General features: G+C 33.2%; 3 protein-coding genes across 3 annotated transcripts; 2 read left to right on the top strand and 1 right to left on the bottom strand.

Annotated features, from left to right (window-relative positions):
• Nucleotides 1-806: 806 nt before the first annotated feature.
• LOC11446706 (protein EMSY-LIKE 3) lies at nt 807-6,178 on the bottom strand. The gene is made up of 10 exons (XM_003595729.4): nt 5,924-6,178; nt 4,332-4,540; nt 4,133-4,242; nt 3,767-4,019; nt 3,387-3,605; nt 3,232-3,300; nt 1,791-2,027; nt 1,636-1,704; nt 1,450-1,513; nt 807-1,168 (listed from the first exon to the last, which is right to left on the bottom strand). The coding sequence occupies exons 1-10, from the start codon at nt 5,949-5,951 to the stop codon at nt 1,119-1,121; spliced, it is 1,308 nt and encodes a 435-aa protein (XP_003595777.1). The 5' UTR covers nt 5,952-6,178; the 3' UTR covers nt 807-1,118.
• A 3,558-nt stretch (nt 6,179-9,736) lies between these two features.
• LOC11419561 (cell division cycle 20.2, cofactor of APC complex) lies at nt 9,737-12,449 on the top strand. Its single transcript, XM_003595728.1, has 6 exons — nt 9,737-9,808; nt 9,920-10,018; nt 10,525-10,716; nt 11,080-11,452; nt 11,571-12,049; nt 12,306-12,449. The coding sequence occupies exons 1-6, from the start codon at nt 9,737-9,739 to the stop codon at nt 12,447-12,449; spliced, it is 1,359 nt and encodes a 452-aa protein (XP_003595776.1).
• Nucleotides 12,450-12,992: 543 nt separating this feature from the next.
• On the top strand, nt 12,993-14,649 carry LOC120578372 (putative disease resistance RPP13-like protein 1). Its single transcript, XM_039831052.1, has 3 exons — nt 12,993-13,747; nt 13,839-14,247; nt 14,426-14,649. The coding sequence occupies exons 1-3, from the start codon at nt 13,019-13,021 to the stop codon at nt 14,647-14,649; spliced, it is 1,362 nt and encodes a 453-aa protein (XP_039686986.1). The 5' UTR covers nt 12,993-13,018.
• Nucleotides 14,650-19,541: the final 4,892 nt, after the last annotated feature.

Raw genomic sequence — 19,541 nt, 5'->3', positions numbered from 1 at the left:
AGGAGGTAATAAGGTATGTGCATATTAATTAATCGTCCAATTATTTTTCTGATTCTATATTAATTAATTTATATATTCTTATGCATGTGTAGCGCAGGGGTACTATGGCACCATTATCCACCTGGGTGTCTATTTTCACAATGCAGATTTTTACTCTACTCTTCCTGATTTTTAATTTTTTACAAGTACTCGACATGTTTGCACACAACCGCACAACACACAAGCATAAATGATTGTTCTTTAGGCATCTAACAATTGATTTGTTCTTTAGGCATCTAACAATTGATCACATGCACTTACTGAACGCAAATTAATATACGATGTTGTAAAACAATAGTTAATTATCGTTTGACCGACTAAACTAATTTAAAAAGCACCTGAACGGTAGTTAGTAGTTAATTGCTGTTGGGAACATTTTGGATAATTTAATGCCTAAAGAGCAATCTCATTATACCTTACACAATAAAAGTAGTTGGAAAAAAAATATTTAAGTGGTAGAAAACACTCACATGCATAGCACCGAAATGAGTTGGGCAAGAGGAAAAGAAAAAACTAAAGCGATAAGGAAAAGAGAGATGGAGGTGAGTGCCTGTGATGGTTGTTTATGGTGGATCTTCAGTTTGGGAAGATGGTGCCAATAGTAAACATTAAGTCATTGGTGATAGTCAAGATGACAAAAAAGGATTAAAAAGAGTTATGTAAATGACAACCAACAACTTTGGTTTGGCAGTCACCGTGATGATTAAGATTTGGGGTTTATGAGACTAGATTAATTCTAGAATAGAAAATCAAACACAGTACAAAAATGGAGAAACAACATTGAATGCTATGAAATGTGTGTCTACGGTAGCACAAAACCAAACAGTCACCAAGTCTTGTGAATAAATGGTGTCAACTCATAATTTAATACAGCAAATATAGGGATGTATCCACTATCATACTCTTTTTATACAAGCAGAAGCTGATCCTAGGTCAAATCTTACCCTCAATAAATAATTATTACCAAATTACATAATTGTCATCCTATCTGATAGAATACAAGAGAAAATCTACGCTTTCCCGTGACTTTTGCTTCCATGAATGCCTCCTTTTCCCCATTTTACAACGTAGGTGTTCCGTCATTCTCGATCCATTGATTTAACATGTGAGAAATGGCGACCGCCCCCATCTGTATAAAGAATAAGATCATCAAGAAAGTTTATACAGATGGCCAAACTAATCTGTATCATCTCAATATCCGTATCACTTGTAACTCATTTGAATTGTACTCACACAAATCAAGTATTGAACCAATGCGAATTATGATTTGAAACTAAATAGTAAAAAAAGCACCTAAACAAAGTCCATACTCCATAGCATTTAAATTTTAAAGGACTACTTGTGAAAGAACAAATGTCATATGATACTGCAAAAGTGCAAACAGGTGTGCGAAATGAGGACAAGAAGTACCATTATCGCCATCAGAAAGATCCGCAAGCCTTGCAATTGCATCGATAAGAGCTTGCTCATGATCCTGCAGTTAATTCATTATATTGATTATTTATACATACACCATTTGCAAGAACATAAGATAAATTAGCAGCTAGCAGTAAAATAAATGGCCAACTGGAGTATAAAATTGTCCTTTGGCTTTACCTTCAATATTTTCTTGGCTTTCTCAATTTCATGTACATCAGGATGATTTGCACTGAACACCCTTTCCACCTGACAAGTTACCCAAAAATTTAAATATTTTCCATGAAAAGATTAAACAATCTCAATTGAATTCTGATTGAACCGTTTTCAGTTACCTCTTTAACTAGTGTGTCTGTGTGAAGTATTTGTATATCATCCAGAGCCTTTTTTCCGATTCCATTCTGTGATGGCAATAAATCTTTTTTGGATTGCCCCTTTGTACCTCCCCTACCTCTTCCAGCTCCTGGAACATTATCACGACCTACAGACCTATTCACCCCACGACCAGATCCCCCAAAACGATGGTTGATTCCAGGTTCCTCCCCTACCCATTGAATATCTTCCGGAGAGATCTGCAGTTACAAGACTGTATCTAATTAGGTACTGGCAAGTGCTAAGCATATCAAGCTAATAGAAAATCTAAAATCTAAATTCTAAATGTTATTGAACAATCAAGGTACACAAGAATAGCGGTGCTTGAATTTTATGAAAGTTTAAATAACCACCACAATTCAGGATTAGTTAAAGTTTGAACAAGTCAAAACTTCATTTATTTAATTACATATTATTTTCACATGGAACCGGCAGCTGCATCTTCAACTGCGGCGTTTGATAAAGTAATGCAAGCCAATCTGACGTCTCAATTTGGTGCAGCATATGAAAAGTTTGTCATATATGTAATATTGAGAAAAACAAGATGTTAAAAAAAATTCAGAACGAGGTCATAACTCTATTCATCAACAACCATTTTCTTATTTAACATGTTATAAAATAGTTTTCAACAATGGTACAGTCAATTTCATTGTAGTAAATGCCAAACAGTTTCCTTCAAAACATTTTTAGCATTTAAAATGAATATTTTCTAACATTTCAAATTCAGTGCTGAATTTATGCTAAAAGTTACCAAGAACATCCAAGCCCACACTTTTTTGGGCCCCGGAGCATTTTACCCAGTAGGTAAGAGACAAATCTCCTGAGATATGTGATAGAAACTTATATCTTTATTAGAAAGAACTACGGAAGAATTCCCTCAATAGAGTATAGATGGCAGAATTTCAAGGGTCTGCGCCTCTCCAAATGCCCAAAGGTCCTAATTTCTCAAATAACAAGATGCTCGATTCTATATCCTTGCATGCACCACAGGTTAACATCACTAACTACAGGGGAACCTAAAGAAATTATTAGATTAGACGCCAAAGTTTGAACACATCCCAATAGTACTTTTTTCCATTCATATGAATCCTAGGATTTAACTGAGGACCACATGCTTATGTGAAATACAAACATTTCACATAATTACTGGATATGATACATTAAAACACCTTCAGACTCTACTAAAAGACATTAAATTACTAAATAATATAATAGATTATTTAGTTATTTTAGAATTCTATTTTCATAATTTCACTAATACACTTCTATTTTTATAATTCTACTTTACGTTTCAATACCTCTAGGTTTGGAAAAAACACTATTTTTTTAAAGAGGGTCGCAGCGTGGGGGGTGTGAAAAAGACAACGAAAAGAATTACACGACAGTAATCAGTATCAGATATACCTCTGACAGATTAACCCATTCCAATGATTCATTTACACTTCCCATGTCATAGACCAGATTGTGCAGACGCTGAAAAGTTAGAGGTAAAAAGTAAGCATTTCAGCTATAAATTAACTGACAAACAAATCTTAAACTGATTAAGTGGATGTAAGTACATCTACTGGATTGTAGTCGGTGATAACTGCTTCATAGAAGTTATTGTCATCAGGCCATCTTGTTCGTACTTTCTTTCCAACGAGCGGATCAATTGATGCTCCCTCAGCAAGCTCACCTGTGCCAGTACCCGAAGTAACTCTATTAGGTACTTGATTCCTTCCCCCTGGTCCCGAAGAAGGGTATTGCTTTATTGAAGGTGCTCCTGGTAATACTTGGCCCTGCATATAAAAGAACCAAAGTAAATTGAATAGTGTTTCTTATGTAGACTTGAATAGTGGCAAATAATTTTTTAAGCAGCTATGAAGGGGATTAAACCAAGCTCACTGCAGATAAACTAAGAGAAGAAGAACAATGTAACCGGAATTCTATGTTTACTTACAGGTTTCTGCTTCTTGCCCTTAGTTCCTGGAACAGGTCCACGTTTTCCAACAGAAGAAGATGGCTGGTGGGGCGCAGCCACGGGCTGGGGATGAAATGAAGGAGAAGGCCCACCATAAGATTGTGATGGTACGGACGGTGTTACCTTTTGCTTCTTACGAGAAGCAGAGACTGTTGGACTTGGAACTGAATCATGAATAACATGTCCAGAACTCAGCACACTGGGCTGATGGCCTCCTGTCTGTCTCCACTCCCTTAAATCAACATCCAATAAAATGTTGATTAACAACATGACAATGTGTATATGCAAAATGTAATGAAAATCTCACTTCTAAAGCATAGACCAAGTTTTACAATTTTATCAGACCTTATCCTTCGTATGACATCATCTGCATTAACACGGCCTAGAAGTTCCCTATGTTCCTCATTTGATAATCTTAGTTCTTTTCTTAGTTCTGTTATCAAGCTTTCCTTCTCCTGAAGAAAATACACGTCGTTTATAAGTCATTTAAACCTGATTAAAAAATTTCAATATAAATAAGTGAAAATAAAATAAGCAAATGTACCCAAGTAATGGCATCAGCTTGAGCTTTAAAGGCTCGTAAAACTGAACTATACGCGTCCTGCTCAAGTTGGTGAATTTGAGCTTCCATGTCAATTTCACCGTACATCCTGGGGTATGACATTGAACCTACTGCAGATCGTCCGTTCCCAGCAAGACGTGCCCCTCTAGGAATTCTATTTTGATGTGTTGGTGGAAGATCATCATCGGTACCTGCAATCATTACATCCAATGAATTTATATGTATATAAGTATAACAACATAGTGAGCCCAGACTATAAATCCTTGAAATATACATCAACCAGATTTTACTAAATGCAGCAGGTATTGCATACAAGCATTTACTAACTATACAAAGGCCACGATCTACTCAATACAGCAATTAACTAGATAGGAAATACTGCAGTTAAGGTAAAAAAAAATCAATATTTCAAATCAACAAATTTACAACATGGGTATAATGCAAGCAGTCTGTCATATATCAGTGTTACACTGAAAGGCAGGGAGAAACATTTAGCCAATATTGTGTCAAAAGGGAGAAACAAAAAGGTAGCCATTTGAGGATATTTGAAAGTGTAAACCTTTAAGTTAGAAAAACTCTAAATCCCCGGTAAACAAATGGATAGACAATTCAATACATTTCTTCCTTCTTTAAGTTCGAAATTATAAGAGAAACTATATCCGAATAAAATTGTCAAGTGTCAACCAATATACAGTCCAAGATCACCAGAAGCGGTCAGCCCCTCTTGCTGCTTGAGGTGCTGTCCTTTCAGTGAGTCACAAACTTCAGGCACCTTTGGTGTGCCTTTCTAGTTCAGGAGAGTCGCACCTTATTGCTAAGGTAAAGAAAGAAAACCAAAAGGCCATCAACTTGTTCAAGATAGCAATAATCATAACAACTAGTTGACGGTATTTGGAACTCAAAGCACAAATCAATTTCAAATCGAACATTTTAATCTTTCAAGTTCGCTGAGAAAGTTAAGCTTGAGAGGTTCCCAGTTCCTCACTAGTATACCAACCAAATAAACAGTTTAGCGGCATAATCAAGTTCATGGAACTGGAAAAAACTTTATATAGTTCAAAATTCGCGTTAGGTTCAGTTGTTACTATAACAACATTTTCAGTTTCCATTTGCCAAACAAAACAGAACTGTAATATTTTACTTTCCATAAAAATAAAAATAAAAACTTCACTAAACACTTTGAAAACTAGACATTACTACTAATTTCATCATTGAAACAAACGCTTCCAATGAAAATTATGAAATTGAAAAGACCAATCCCAAAGTCCCGTGCTAATATCAAACCAAAAAACTTCAATAACAATCTAAATTTTCATCATTACACATAACAACAACACTCTTAAGTTAATCACCATTACGCATACTACACAAAACACATAACAACAACTCAAATTCCTTAAACATGGCACAAAAATACTAATTTCGGTGGCAATTGAAAATTTTACCTTAATTAAATCAATCAAAACAAAACCCTAACCCTAAATCCTAAAATTGAAAGAGACCCATTAAAAAAGATTGAAAATTTAGGAATAATGAGGGAAGAAAGTAACGAAGAAGTTGAGAATGAAGCTTACCACTACTATCGTAGGGCTCGTAATCCATAGCCAGATTTCACGCGAAAGGAAGTACACAGATCGAAGGAGAGAAAAACTGAGTTTTTCAGCGAAAGTGAAAGAGAATGAGGAACGAGGAGTAGGGGAACAATGATTGAGGTTTTGATGTACGAATCGAAGATCTTAGGTTTGTGTAGTGTTGAGTTTCGATTTGTCGTGTCGAACTCGGAAACTGAGTTATTGGTACGAGTCGCCTTCTTTTCTTTTCTTATTTTTTTCAATATTATTTCTAGGGTAAATCTTTTTTCTTTATTTTTTTCAATTTTAGTTCTTGGGTAAATATTTTTTTCAATTTTATCTCAACCACTTAGGATCATGCAAACCTCAAAACTTAACAAGTTATGACATGTAGTTACAACTCATACTTTAACGGTTTTCTCAAGCTAATAACAAGAAATTCACGCTCCTATGGGATGTAAGTTAAACTTTTTCTCAAGTGAGAGAATCTTCCTTAATATATAGGCTAAAATATGCTTGTATGTTAAACTTTTTTGTTTTTGGTACCTGTAAATATGGTTCGTTTTGATTTTCGTCCTTGACCCCACTTTTGTGATGATTTGCACACGTGGCACATGATGACTGAACTCATTTATTAGAAAAATGACCCCCGTAAAATCTTTAGATTTTTAAAAAAGTCCCTGCAAAATATTTTACTTTTGAAAATAATCGAAAATTTGGTAGTAGAAAGAAAACTCATCTTGTATGCTTAATAGATTTCAAACATAGATTAATCATCACTCGATGACAATAATTATTTCATACATATAATATAACATAATAAACAAAATAAGGAATCTTGACACAACGGTAAAATTGTTGTTACGTGACTGAAATGTCCTCAAGTTCAAGTTTTCAAAACAATCTCTTATGTACGTGGGACCCCTTCAGACCCTCCTACGTATGTATGCAAAGCGTTAGTGCATTAGGCTGTCTTTTTTTTTTTTTGTATAACATTGTAAACGAAAAGTTTGAGGAACCAAGTATCTGAACTAAATTGATTAACGAGCTTCATCAAGGACGAATTATTCAAGGGAACCTGAGTTCGATTCTCTGGTGGAACAATTCTTGATCAGATTTTACTTACCTCTTGACTGAACTTTGAATTATCAAGGCTCATTTCCCCTAAGAATCGAATGGTTGACAAAAAGAATAGTTGGGGTGACAGCTCATGATATTAAATATTCTTATATACGGATTAGGGTTATCTTAAATTTATTAGAGCATCTCCAATGAGGGTTCTTTACTTAACAAAGATCACTCCCCGTTAAGGACATCTCATTGGAGGAAGAAAAAAATGAATTTTTATTAAGGAACGAGCAACTTAATAAGGACCCTCTCTCTTCTAGGCAACTAACGGATCCCACGTGTCAAAAAAGTAATAAAATATGTACTGGTTGGTCCCACTTGCAAAATAAGTAATAAATTATTTTTGTATAATAATGTAAAGTTAGTGGGACATATTTAAGTATTTTTCATGGAGTTCTTATTAGTGTATTGCCATTGGAGTCATTGAGTCCTTAACATGTACTTTCATTAAAAAAAAAAAGTAGTGTTAACCAGTGCTCCCAGGGCACTAGTTAGCACTCCCAGAGCACTAGTTAAGGAACTACAAGTAGAAAGAAAAGTAAAGTTTTGCATTGAAAAGAACACTTTTTTAACTTTCAAAAAATAGAATACACAATTTCCAAGAAAATATTTCCCTTAACCAATGCTCCGGGGGCACTACTTAACATTTCTCTTAAAAAATTATAAATAAACGATGTGTACATGTGAGATCCATTTAAGGAGTCTATATTAATGGACTACCATTTCGGATGCTCTTATTCTTCATAAGACGAGGTTTAAGAAGAAATTGAGGAACATGTGATGAGTATTGAGACAATATCTTATCATATTCCTTTGATTAATGACGTTTTTTTAAGAAGCAAAATTAGTCCATCGAAATTGACACTTGAAAAAATCGAATTTGATGTTTTTTAAGAGGCATTCGTCAAGGATATCATTTCACCTCTATCACCTTATATGTCTTGGTGTGAGGTACGATGGTTGTTGTTGTCCCACCAAATTAAAAGGATAAGAGAGATTCATAAAATTAAAGTGTGCATAGGTGTCCTCATCGTCTCTCACATCCTTATAAGTTAGGAAAAAGGTTCAAATTTAGTAGGGCGGACTTTATATTTCGTGCATGTGGATAATTTCTTCTTAAATCAATGGTGCAAACAATATCTTTTTATACTATAAGTGTTTATCTGCTTCACCATCCCTTAAAAATGAAATCGATAGGATGATGAGTTATTTTTGGTAGGCATCAAATACTCTTAACTTGATTTATTCTCTATGAATTGGGTAATTAGTGTCCTTTAGAGTCAATTAAATAGGATTAGGCATATATGTTTGGAGGGGTTGTAGCATTGATCTTGCATTTTGAAGAGTGTGTCAAAGACTTTTACTTGCTAGCGCTAAAGGACAAACGTGTGGTGCTGCCTATCTACCATGTACCATGTGCATATATTTTGTGGAAACAAATTAATAATCCTTTACCCTTGGTTGCCCCATGTGACCAAAGTGAGAACAATATAGATGTTATATTTTCCTCTCAAAAATAAAAATAAAAATAAAAATTATATTCAAAGATGAGATGTATACGGAGAATGCTCACTATTTTGGAGGAATTAATTGCTAAGATGAATCTTCTTATAGTGTATTTATTTAGTTAGTATGTGTTAACTTATATATCTTGCATTGCGTTCAAATACATGTTAATTAAATATTAAAATGGTAAGGATCAAATTAAGTCTCTAAACCAAAACAAAAAGTACTATTCCAAGTGGAACTTAGTATCTGTTTGGTTGCACGGTGAGTGCACCAAAACTCACCTTTACGGTAATGAAAAGCTATTTCATAATAAAATTTATGTTTGGCTTTCAAAAAGGAAAATTGATTATGGAGTCCAAACGTGAGTTGGTCTGAAGCTCAGATTTAAAGCTTCTGCGTTGAACCAACTCAATTCTACCATGCTCCTGATTTTCTTTTCCTTCTTACGCAAGCTTTTTTTGTCCCTGGTATTATGGCCAACTATTTTTTATATGCAATCATTCTTCTATAATTTTTTTACTCGTTCAATCATGCTATGTATTTTATTTTAACTGGCAAAAAAAAATTATGTATTTTATTTTACAAGTTCGTATAATCTATACAAAATTTTAATTGATAACATAACATAAAATTAAATAATAATCTGCTAAAAAAATTAATTTAAATAATTTTATAATTTTTTTTTCAACAAGAAAAAATGATATTTATAAAATAATTATTTAAAATAAAATATCAATATAATTTTAAATACAATTAAAATCCATTTTGATAATTATACTTTCAAAAGCAATTTTGATTCAAACTACCCAAACAACATAAATTGATAAGAATCAATTTTAGGTTATTGTATCCAAACATAAATCAATTACATTCAACTCACTTTTAATCAAAATCAATTCTCTCAAACTCAATTCTATCAAACTCAATTATCACCACCGCGGAACCAAACACACACATATCATAAAATATTTATTTTATTCTTGCCCAAATTTATTCATAATAGATTTGATTTATACGAGTGCAAAATATAGTAACGGTTCAAAACACAAACCGTTGCCACTTTATATGTAGTTGGCGGGTAAACAAACCAAACAACGTTCTCAAACCCATTCAATCATTCATTCTTCTTCCATATTACTCTCTTTCTTTCACAAATTATTCTTCTTCTTCTTCTCCAAAATGTGGAATCTTGATCGTGATTGGTACTCTCCAAAACACCTTCTCAGCCCTCCCACCCTTTATGATTTCCCAGTAATACTACTATTCCATTATTATGATTCTTCTCTTTTTATTTCTTCATATGCATGCATGCATGCATTAATTATTGCATTCTCATTTATATAATTTTTTTTTCCTTTACAGGGTGATCGGTTCATTCCCAATAGGAGTTTGATGGATCTTGATCAAGCCACCAGTTTGCTAACTAACAAGACCAAAAAATTTCACAATAAAAATTTCAATGTATGTATATTTTTAAAATTCTCAACTTTTCAATGTTTTCTTCAATTTCTACACCCCCCTCTTCTTTCTTATCATTCAAAACCTCTTCAACCTTTGTAAAGTTGTCAACTTTTCAATGTCTTGCTGAATTTGAATACTTTCAACCAAGTTATATAATTGCTGAATTTCTTGTGTATTTTTTGTTACTTGTCTAATTTCCAGATTCTTGTTTTTTATTTTTTCTTATTTATATGAATTTTGAAATTTTATAGAATAGAAAGTGAGGTTTTAACTTGTTTTATGAAAACCACTTCACTTTTTCAATGTGATCTATTCCAATACATTCAAGAAAAGTAATTCTTGCTTAATTTGATGGTGTAGTTTTTGATGGAAGTAATTAAATGTGATCTATTTGAATATTAAAATTGATATTGCAGAAATTAATATGGTCTATTGTTTGAATATTTTCTTATTTCATGAAGCTTTATCTTTTTAATGTTACATCTTATACATTTTTACAATGACAGGAAGCATATAGACAGAAACTGGATGACAAACTGAATTTGGATTCAGAAGGGAGACCGTTTCGGATGTTGGTATTTAGGGGAAGTCCAAAATCAAGTAAAAAGTCTATTCGTTATATTGATCAGCTGCGAGAAGAAGATGCTGCAGCACTTCAAAACAGTTCCAATCAACGTATCCATCGAAGGCTGCCTAAGGTTTTGTTCATATTAATGATCTTTATATGGTTTCATTTTCAATATAGTAACAATTTAATCCATTTCTTAAGTCAATTTTGGGCAATATAATACATATCTGTCTGCGTACGTAAAATGCATCTGCACTTGTCTTTAGGGTGTGCCCTTGTTCAAAATGTTCCACATTTTTAACCATTTCAAGTGCAACATAAGCATGAATGCTTCAATTAAATGTGTATGATTTGTTCTGTTGTTGATATAAACGTTTCTAAGCGGTTCACATTCCTTAGAAGGGATCAATGAGCAAGTGTTTTAATCCTGTGCTGTATTTTCCTAATCTTGTTCTGTATTCTGATTGAATAACTTGATTAAATGTGCTTGCAGAAGGAATCAAGGGTATTGGATGCACCAAAGATAAAAAATGATTACTACACAAACCTTGTGGATTGGGGAAAAAACAGCATTCTAGCTGTTGCTTTGGGACCAGAAATTTACTTTTGGAACTCAGTTACTACTGATGTATCTAGGTTGTTTAAAGTCAATGGCAATAATTATCCAACAAGTGTTTCCTGGTCTGAGGATGCAAAATATGTGGCAACAGGATTTGTGCACTCTCAACTTCAAATCTGGGATGCCGAGACTTCCAAGCTAGTAAGAAATCTTGAAGGTCATGCTCAAAGGATAGCAACTCTAGCATGGAATAATAATCGTATTTTAACTTCCGGAGGCCACGACAAATCTATAATCAACCATGATGGTAATTAGATTTAGTTCTTCTCTTTAAATCTTTTCGATGTATTTTATGTACGAATACATAAAGCTTTTGATAAAATGCTGTAACTTAACGTAATGATGTATTATGTTCTTGTGTGCAGTAAGAGCAAGAAGAAATGAGGTTTTGAGGATAAAAACACACAGAGCAGAAATCTGCGGTTTAAAATGGTCGAAAAGGGGCAATTTATTGGCTAGTGGTGGCAATGAAAATCATGTTTATGTATGGGACTCGAATAAAATGAACTCGTCAAATTTCTTGCATTGTTTTAAAGAGCATACTGCGGCAGTCAAAGCTCTCGATTGGTGCCCTTATGATTCAGATGTGCTTGCTTCTGGAGGCGGAACAGATGATAGATGTATTAAGTTGTGGAATGTACAAAGAGGAACCAACATTTGCAGCATAGATACCAAAGCTCAGGTTTGTGGATTACAATGGAATAGACATTACAAAGAGATATTAAGTGGTCATGGCTTTAGTACAAGTCCAGAACACAACCAACTGTGTTTGTGGCAATATCCATCCATGACTAAAGTTGGAGGCTTGGACCCTCATACTTCTAGAGTCCTCCATCTTTCTCAGGTATGCTTCAAGTCATCATTACTTAAACCAGTATAGTGGTAAATCGTGAGACGATTAATCGTCCAATGTGAATTTTTATAGCATGTAAGAATGCGAGTACAGTCATTCATTGGCAAGAGCATCTAATTTAGCTGCTTCAGATTGTTTTCATATAAACTTCAACTTTGTTAAAACATATAAACATGAATCAAACCACTTAAACTTTATCAAGGTGATTATTTCATTCAAGTTACACTAATGCTCTTATGTCTTGCAGAGTCCAGATGGGTTAACAGTGGTTTCAGCCGGAGGAGATGAGACTCTTCGCTTTTGGGATATTTTTGGACCAGCTGTTAATGATACAAGAGAGTCATCGGTTCTGGGTAACCTATTGTCGATGAAGGCGTCACAAATAAGATAATAGAAACATAACAATTTTGTTCTATTAGGGTAGTATTCTTTTGTGTGGAATTTTATTATTCACATATGTCTTATACTACTGCAGTGAGTTTTTAAGTTTTATCATTCTTTTGTGTAAATTTTGTTATAGAAAAAAATAGCTCTTGAACTGTTTATCAGGCAGAAGAATATTGAAGTGGATTTATTTTTTTGACAAGAATTGAAGTGGATGTTACTCTCCTACATATATCAATTATATATTGTCATTAAAAGATACAGTATACTGTAACATTTACATTAGTTCTCCATTCAATACCAATGCCAAATTAAATTGTTAAACAATATGGTTAAATGTTATCCTTTTAATGCTTATTATAACTCCAAACAAGGGGTTTAGTCCAATTTTTGATTCCCTGCTTTCCTTGTCCATAAGTAATACATTAGTGAAATCCCAACAAGACATAATTGAAAGACTAGACTTGATCATAAAACAGAAAAATATGCTTCAACTTCAAATGGTTAAAGAAGTAAAAATCCCAACAAAGATACCAACTTCATCTGTATGGTAGGGATGATGATAAAGAGGCCTTAATGAAATTGCTATTTTCGGACGATCCAGAAGGAGAATGCAATATAAGTGTGATTCCCATAGTGGGCATGGGGGGGATTGGAAAAACCATCTTAGCTCAATTTGTTTACAACGATGAAAGAGTGCAGAAGGAATTTGATCTCAAAGCTTGGATTTATGTGTCTGAGCAGTTTGATATTTTCAAGATTACAAAAACCCTTGTGGAAGAGATCACTTCATGTAGTTGCAGTATTGAAAAGTTGAATTTACTCCAGCATGATTTGAAGAAAAGGTTGTTAAAGAAAAAGTTTTTATTCATTTTAGATGATGTATGGAATCAAAACTACATAAGCTGGGAAACTTTGAAGAATCCATTTGTGTATGGTGCTCCTGGAAGTAAGATTATTGTAACAACAAGAATTGCTCACGTGGCATCAATTATGCAGACTGTTGAGCCTTATTATCTTTCAGAACTTTGTGATGATGATTGTTGGATGCTGTTTTCAAAACATGTATTGTTTGGATATGCAAATTCAAATGTTCACCAAAATTTAAGAAAAATGGGGAAACAAATAATTAAAAAGTGCAAAGGATTGCCTTTGGCCGTGAAGACACTTGCGGGACTTCTGAGATGTAAAGATGATACAAGGGAATGGTACAAAGTACTAAACAGTGAGATATGGGATTTGCAGAATGATGAGAGTAATATTCTCCCAGCTTTGAGATTAAGTTATCATTATCTTCCATCGCATGTAAAGAGATGTTTTGCTTATTGTTCAGTTTTTCCAAAAGATTATTGGAGATGAGACCTTTAGTGAACTAGTGTCTAGATCGTTTTTTCAGCAATCGAAACGCAATAAGTTGTGTTTTGTAATGCACAATTTTGTAAATGATTTAGCTCAATTTGTATCTGGAAAGTTTTCTGTCAGAATAGAAGGCAATTATGAAGTAGTGGAAGAAAGTGCTCAATATCTGCTGCATTTGATTGCACATAAATTCCCTGCTGTACATTGGAAGGCTATGAGCAAAGCTACTCACCTAAGAACCTTCATGGAATTAAGGTTGGTAGATAAATCTGTGAGCTTTATTGATGAGATTCCACATGACTTGTTGATCAAGCTCAAGTCATTAAGGGTGTTATCTTTGGAAGGCATCTATCATAAGGGGTTGCCTGATTCAGTTACCGAACTAATACATCTTCGGTATCTAGATCTGTCTGGGGCTAAGATGAACATATTGCGGGAAAGCATCGGTTGTCTGTACAATTTGGAAACTTTGAAGCTAGTTGGATGTACTAACCTACAATCCTAAAGATTTTCATAGGTTAGTTAACCTGCGTTACTTAGATATTACTTGTACGAGTTTGAAATGGATGCCATTGCATTTATGTGCATTGACAAACCTACAAAAACTAAGTGACTTTTTCATAGGAAAAGAATATGGATCTTCCATTGATGAAATAGGAGAATTATCTGATTTACATGAACATGTTAGCTATGTGGATTCAGAAAAGGCCAAGTTGAATGAAAAGGAACTTCTTGAAAAGTTAATTTTGGAATGGGGTGAGAATGCTGATACTGACAATTCACAACAAGAAAAAGACATACTAGACAGGTTACAGCCCCATACAAATCTTAGAGCTTTCTATACATAACTACCTAGGGACAGAATTTCCTAATTGGGTCGGAGACTCTTCCTTCTACAACTTGTTGTTCATGGAGCTCCAGGGTAGCAAATATTGCTATAAATTACCTCCACTTGGGCAACTTCCTTCTCTAAAAGAGCTACGAATTGCTAAATTTGATGGATTATTGAGCGCAGGGTCAGAGTTTTATGGGAATGGTTCTTCCGTTGTAACTGAGAGCTTTGGTTCCCTAGAAACTCTTAGGATTGAGAACATGTCAGCATGGGAGGATTGGCAGCACCCTAATGAGTCTAACAAAGCATTTGCAGTACTGAAAGAACTTCATATAAATAGTTGTCCTAGATTGAAAAAAGATTTACCTGTTAACTTTCCATCTTTGACATTACTTGTCATCAGAGATTGCAAAAAGCTTATTTCTTCACTTCCAACAACTTCTTTAGCTTTGAAGGTACTGAACATTGACAACATTGTGGGAACTTAAAATTCCCGGCCCGTGTATGTATGTTCTACCAAACACTCACATCCTTACACTTACACAATAGCTTTGATTCACTGGAGCTACTTTTGTTAGATATCTTTCCTAACCTCAAGTCCCTGGATGTTTCTGGTTGTAAAAATCTAAAAGCACTTAATGTTTCAGGGAAAATGAGACTCCGTCCTCCAATTCTTGATTCCCTTCGTTCCTTGTCCATAAGTAACTGTCCAAAGTTGGTATCCTTTCCAACAAAAAGTTTCTTCGCCCCAAAGCTCACGTTTTTTAATATTGACTACTGCAAGGAGCTCAAGTATACTGCTTAGGTTTTTATTTCTCTGGTTGTAAGGCCACTCAGATTGAAGAAGGGTGAACATATCATAATACGAAGTTTGGAAGCTTCTCTTACATGAATGAGACTTGAGGAGCCAAAAATGTGGCGGTTTATTTTAAGATAAATGAAAGGTAAATCATTACGTATAATAAACGAAGATGTACTAGTCTAGTATGCTTTGCATGAGTACTGACTTCAAATATATGGTTGAGTTTTATTTGGTTTTTGTTGTTTTTAGAATGCAAAAAAGGAATGATGCAGGAATTATTTTTTGTTGAATTGGGATAACATGGTCATATGTTGTTTATGACATTATGATCCACAATCATAAACTTATCCATCAAACTTACAGTAGTTTGAAATAATACAAAACTCATGTGAATTTCTTTATGTGTTTTTCATATGATTCTTAGTTAAAAATACACTTTACGTGAGTAGTTTATTTATGAACCATATGAAAATCACCTAAGAAAATACACCTAGGTTTCTTGCTAGAATCAAAATAAGGATAAAAGGTGCATTTTCTTAAATGCTTTTCGTGTGGGACTTCACATAAAATACTCACAACTACCTAAGATTTCTCTAATCAACAACTTTTTTAATAAGCTGTTTTGAATAAGCTGGTTTTGAAAATGAGGTCGTAATCAACTGTTTTGCATCAATAAGTTGTTTTGAATAAGTTGGTTTTTGAAAAGAGGTTGTAATAAGTTGTTTTGCATCAATAAGTTGTTTTTTGAAAAGAGGTCGTAAGAAGCTGTTTTGCATAAATAAGTTGTTTTGAATAAGCTGTTTTTTGAAAAGAGGTCGTAAGAAGCTATTTTGAATAAATAAGCTGTTTTGAATAAGCTGTTTTTGAAAATGAGGTCGTAATAAGCTGTTTTGCATCAATAAGCTTTTTTGAATAAGTTGGTTTTTAAAAAGACGTTGTAATAAGTTGCTTTGCATCAATAAGCTATTTTGAATAAGTTGTTTTTTGAAAAGAGGTCGTAAGAAGCTGTTTTGCATAAATAAGCTGTTTTGAATAAGCTGTTTTTGAAAATGAGGTCGTCATAAGCTGTTTTGCATCAATAAGTTGTTTTTTGAAAAGAGGTTGTAATAAGTTGTTTTGCATCAATAAGTTGTTTTTTGAAAAGAGGTCGTAATAAGATGTTTGGCATAAATAAGTTGTTTTGAATAAGCTGTTTTTAAAAAAGAGGTCGTAATAAGCTGTTTTGTATAAATAAGTTGTTTTGAATAAGCGGTTTTTGAAAACGAGGTCGTAATAAGCAGTTTTGGATAAATAAGTTGTTTTGAATAAGTTGTTTTTGAAAATGAGGTCGTAATAAGCTGTTTTGTATAAATAAGTTGTTTTGAATAAGTTGTTTTTGAAAAAGATTGTAATAATTCAGTAATGTCTAAAATTGGAATTTTGAATTAATATGAGGACAAAATTGTCAATTTGTATGTTTAACCCCCAAAAACCCCCAATTTGGGGAACTTTAAAATTGGACAAATGAAGCCCTTTAAAACGGGAACTTCTACGGTATACCTCATAAATTGAGGTGTACCGATACTCTTGTTTCATAAAATTATAAATTACCGATCATTTTATGAAATAAAAAGCTATTTGTCAATATTTATATTTTAGAAAACATTATTTCATAGGAAAAAACGTCATTTCATTGTTTATAAGAATCATATTAAATTTTTAACACTTTCTCATAAAAAAATAATAAATAATTTTTATTATGAGTAATAAAAATTCAAAAAAATAAAATTTTATTTCATCGAAACTTTTGGTAAATAAGATTTGATTATTATAATTGTCAATGATAGAAAACCAACTCATTTAATTGTCAATAATAATAATAATAATAATAATAATAATATACGGTGTGACGTATTTTATTTTTTTTCCTCGATGAAACTAAAAAACCCATTATGGTACAAGTGATATCCCTTTAAAATTCCCCAAAACCTTTTCCTTTTTAAAACTTGCAGCTTTTCCTTTCCCTCCCTTCCCCTCCAAACCCCAACTAGCAAAAAACCAAAATCTCCCTTCATCTTCATGGTTAAATTTCTATTAATCCTCTTTATCATATTTGTTTCAGTGATCACAAGATGTTCCTCAACTGCTATCACACCTTCTTCTTCTTTGAATTCTACTGAGGAATCACCACTACTAACCTGGTTGGCTCCTTCAATGCTCACCCTGCCATTCATCTATGTTTTAACATTAACGCTCATGGCAGTGATGAATCTCAAAAACTTAGCATGGTTCATTTCAAATGTTGATTCTTTACCTCCCATAGAAGATAAGAAAGAAAAAGAAAATGAGGCACAGGAAAAGCAGATTCTAATGGTGGCACAGGAAAATAAAGACTCTCAGGATCAAAGATCAGAGATTAAAGTTCACTATAGTTTTAATTTCTTTAGTTTTTTGAATTGTCTCGCAAGAAATGTTATAGAATACATATAATATTATCAGAGATTGAAGTTCACAATAGTTTTTGGAAGTTTCTTGCAAGACATGTTATAGACCGACTACATGTAATATTATCATTTGAATATATGAAAGTAAAGTTTATTAATAATATTTAAAATTAAATCTACTGGTTCTTTCCATTATCTTTGTTTGAAGAATCTCTTCCTAGTATCGTTCTAGAATCTCTTCTTTCTTTCTTTCACAAATTATTATTCTTCTTCTTCTCCAAAATGTGGAATCTTGATCGTGATTGGTACTCTCCAAAACACCTCCTCATCCCTCCCACCCTTTATGATTTCCCAGTAATACTACTATTCCATTATTATGATTCTTCTCTTTTTATTTCTTCATATGCATGCATGCATGCATTAATTATTGCATTCTCATTTATATAATTTTTTTTTTCCTTTACAGGGTGATCGGTTCATTCCCAATAGGAGTTTGATGGATCTTGATCAAGCCACCAGTTTGCTAACTAACAAGACCAAAAAATTTCACAATAAAAATTTCAATGTATGTATATTTTTAAAATTCTCAACTTTTCAACGTTTTCTTCAATTTCTACACCCCCCTCTTCTTTCTTATCATTCAAAACCTCTTCAACCTTTGTAAAGTTGTCAACTTTTCAATGTCTTGCTGAATTTGAATACTTTCAACCAAGTTATATAATTGCTGAATTTCTTGTGTATTTTTTGTTACTTGTCTAATTTCCAGATTCTTGTTTTTTATTTTTTCTTATTTATATGAATTTTGAAATTTTATAGAATAGAAAGTGAGGTTTTAACTTGTTTTATGAAAACCACTTCACTTTTTCAATGTGATCTATTCCAATACATTCAAGAAAAGTAATTCTTGCTTAATTTGATGGTGTAGTTTTTGATGGAAGTAATTAAATGTGATCTATTTGAATATTAAAATTGATATTGCAGAAATTAATATGGTCTATGTTTAAAACTGTTGAAACTGGTCTAGAAGTCTCACGAGTTCAATGTCTGGTTCGACTTTTAAAATATATGTAAGTGATCCACAACCTCCACCATTGTGGGTTGAATTCATATAAAGGCAGGACCCACAATATAAATATACTCATACTTGGGCTTTGAAGTGAGCTTACAAAGCTTCTAGACTTTCCAGTGGTTCGGTTCGGTAAGAACCTCCATCGAGTTCGTAACAGAGAAGTTGAGTGCGTGCTGCCAGAAATTGTTGGCATTTGGTTGCTCTAAGGTACAAAAGCGGAGAGGGAGAACCCATAAACTGTTTAGATCTGCATAAATCTTTTAAAAGAATATATTTTGTAACTTGAGCATAATTGGAAACCTAATAATTAAGACATGGCTCTTCATAAGTCTGCAAGTTTAATCCAATAAACTAGATTTTCAGTTAGTTCCTTAACTGCTTTTCTCTTTCTCTTCAATGATAAAAAAGACTACACAATGCCATGATTATAATTATCCATATGGACTCTTTTTTAAGGAGCAAAAGGATTATATTAGGAAGGTAATACAACGGGTATTCCAACCCATATAGACTCTGATATCTAAAATGTCATGCATTTCAACAACCAATTTACATAGATCACTATCATTAATTATTAATTGAATACATACACGTATTGAAAGTCCTAAAGGAAG

Source organism: Medicago truncatula, chromosome 2 (assembly GCF_003473485.1).
Source record: "Medicago truncatula cultivar Jemalong A17 chromosome 2, MtrunA17r5.0-ANR, whole genome shotgun sequence".
Classification (NCBI taxonomy): domain Eukaryota; kingdom Viridiplantae; phylum Streptophyta; class Magnoliopsida; order Fabales; family Fabaceae; genus Medicago; species Medicago truncatula.
Note: the sequence above shows the minus strand (reverse complement) of the source record. Positions and strands in the feature narration are given on the sequence as shown.

What these genes read in the sequence shown, in the direction of transcription:
- LOC11446706 (XM_003595729.4), bottom strand. Translation starts at nt 5,951, where the DNA reads ATGGATTACGAGCCCTACGATAGTAGTG. An exon ending in AAGCTGATGCCATTACTTGG is followed by an intron (nt 4,243 to 4,331) that starts GTACATTTGCTT and finishes TATTTTCTTCAG; the next exon opens with GAGAAGGAAAGCTTGATAAC. An exon ending in CCGACTACAATCCAGTAGAT is followed by an intron (nt 3,301 to 3,386) that starts GTACTTACATCC and finishes CTAACTTTTCAG; the next exon opens with CGTCTGCACAATCTGGTCTA.
- LOC11419561 (XM_003595728.1), top strand. Translation starts at nt 9,737, where the DNA reads ATGTGGAATCTTGATCGTGATTGGTACTCTCCAAAACACCTTCTCAGC. An exon ending in TCCATCGAAGGCTGCCTAAG is followed by an intron (nt 10,717 to 11,079) that starts GTTTTGTTCATA and finishes ATGTGCTTGCAG; the next exon opens with AAGGAATCAAGGGTATTGGA. An exon ending in ATCTATAATCAACCATGATG is followed by an intron (nt 11,453 to 11,570) that starts GTAATTAGATTT and finishes TCTTGTGTGCAG; the next exon opens with TAAGAGCAAGAAGAAATGAG.
- LOC120578372 (XM_039831052.1), top strand. Translation starts at nt 13,019, where the DNA reads ATGAAATTGCTATTTTCGGACGATCCAGAAGGAGAATGCAATATAAGT. An exon ending in ATCATTATCTTCCATCGCAT is followed by an intron (nt 13,748 to 13,838) that starts GTAAAGAGATGT and finishes TCGTTTTTTCAG; the next exon opens with CAATCGAAACGCAATAAGTT. An exon ending in CATATTGCGGGAAAGCATCG is followed by an intron (nt 14,248 to 14,425) that starts GTTGTCTGTACA and finishes ACTTTTTCATAG; the next exon opens with GAAAAGAATATGGATCTTCC.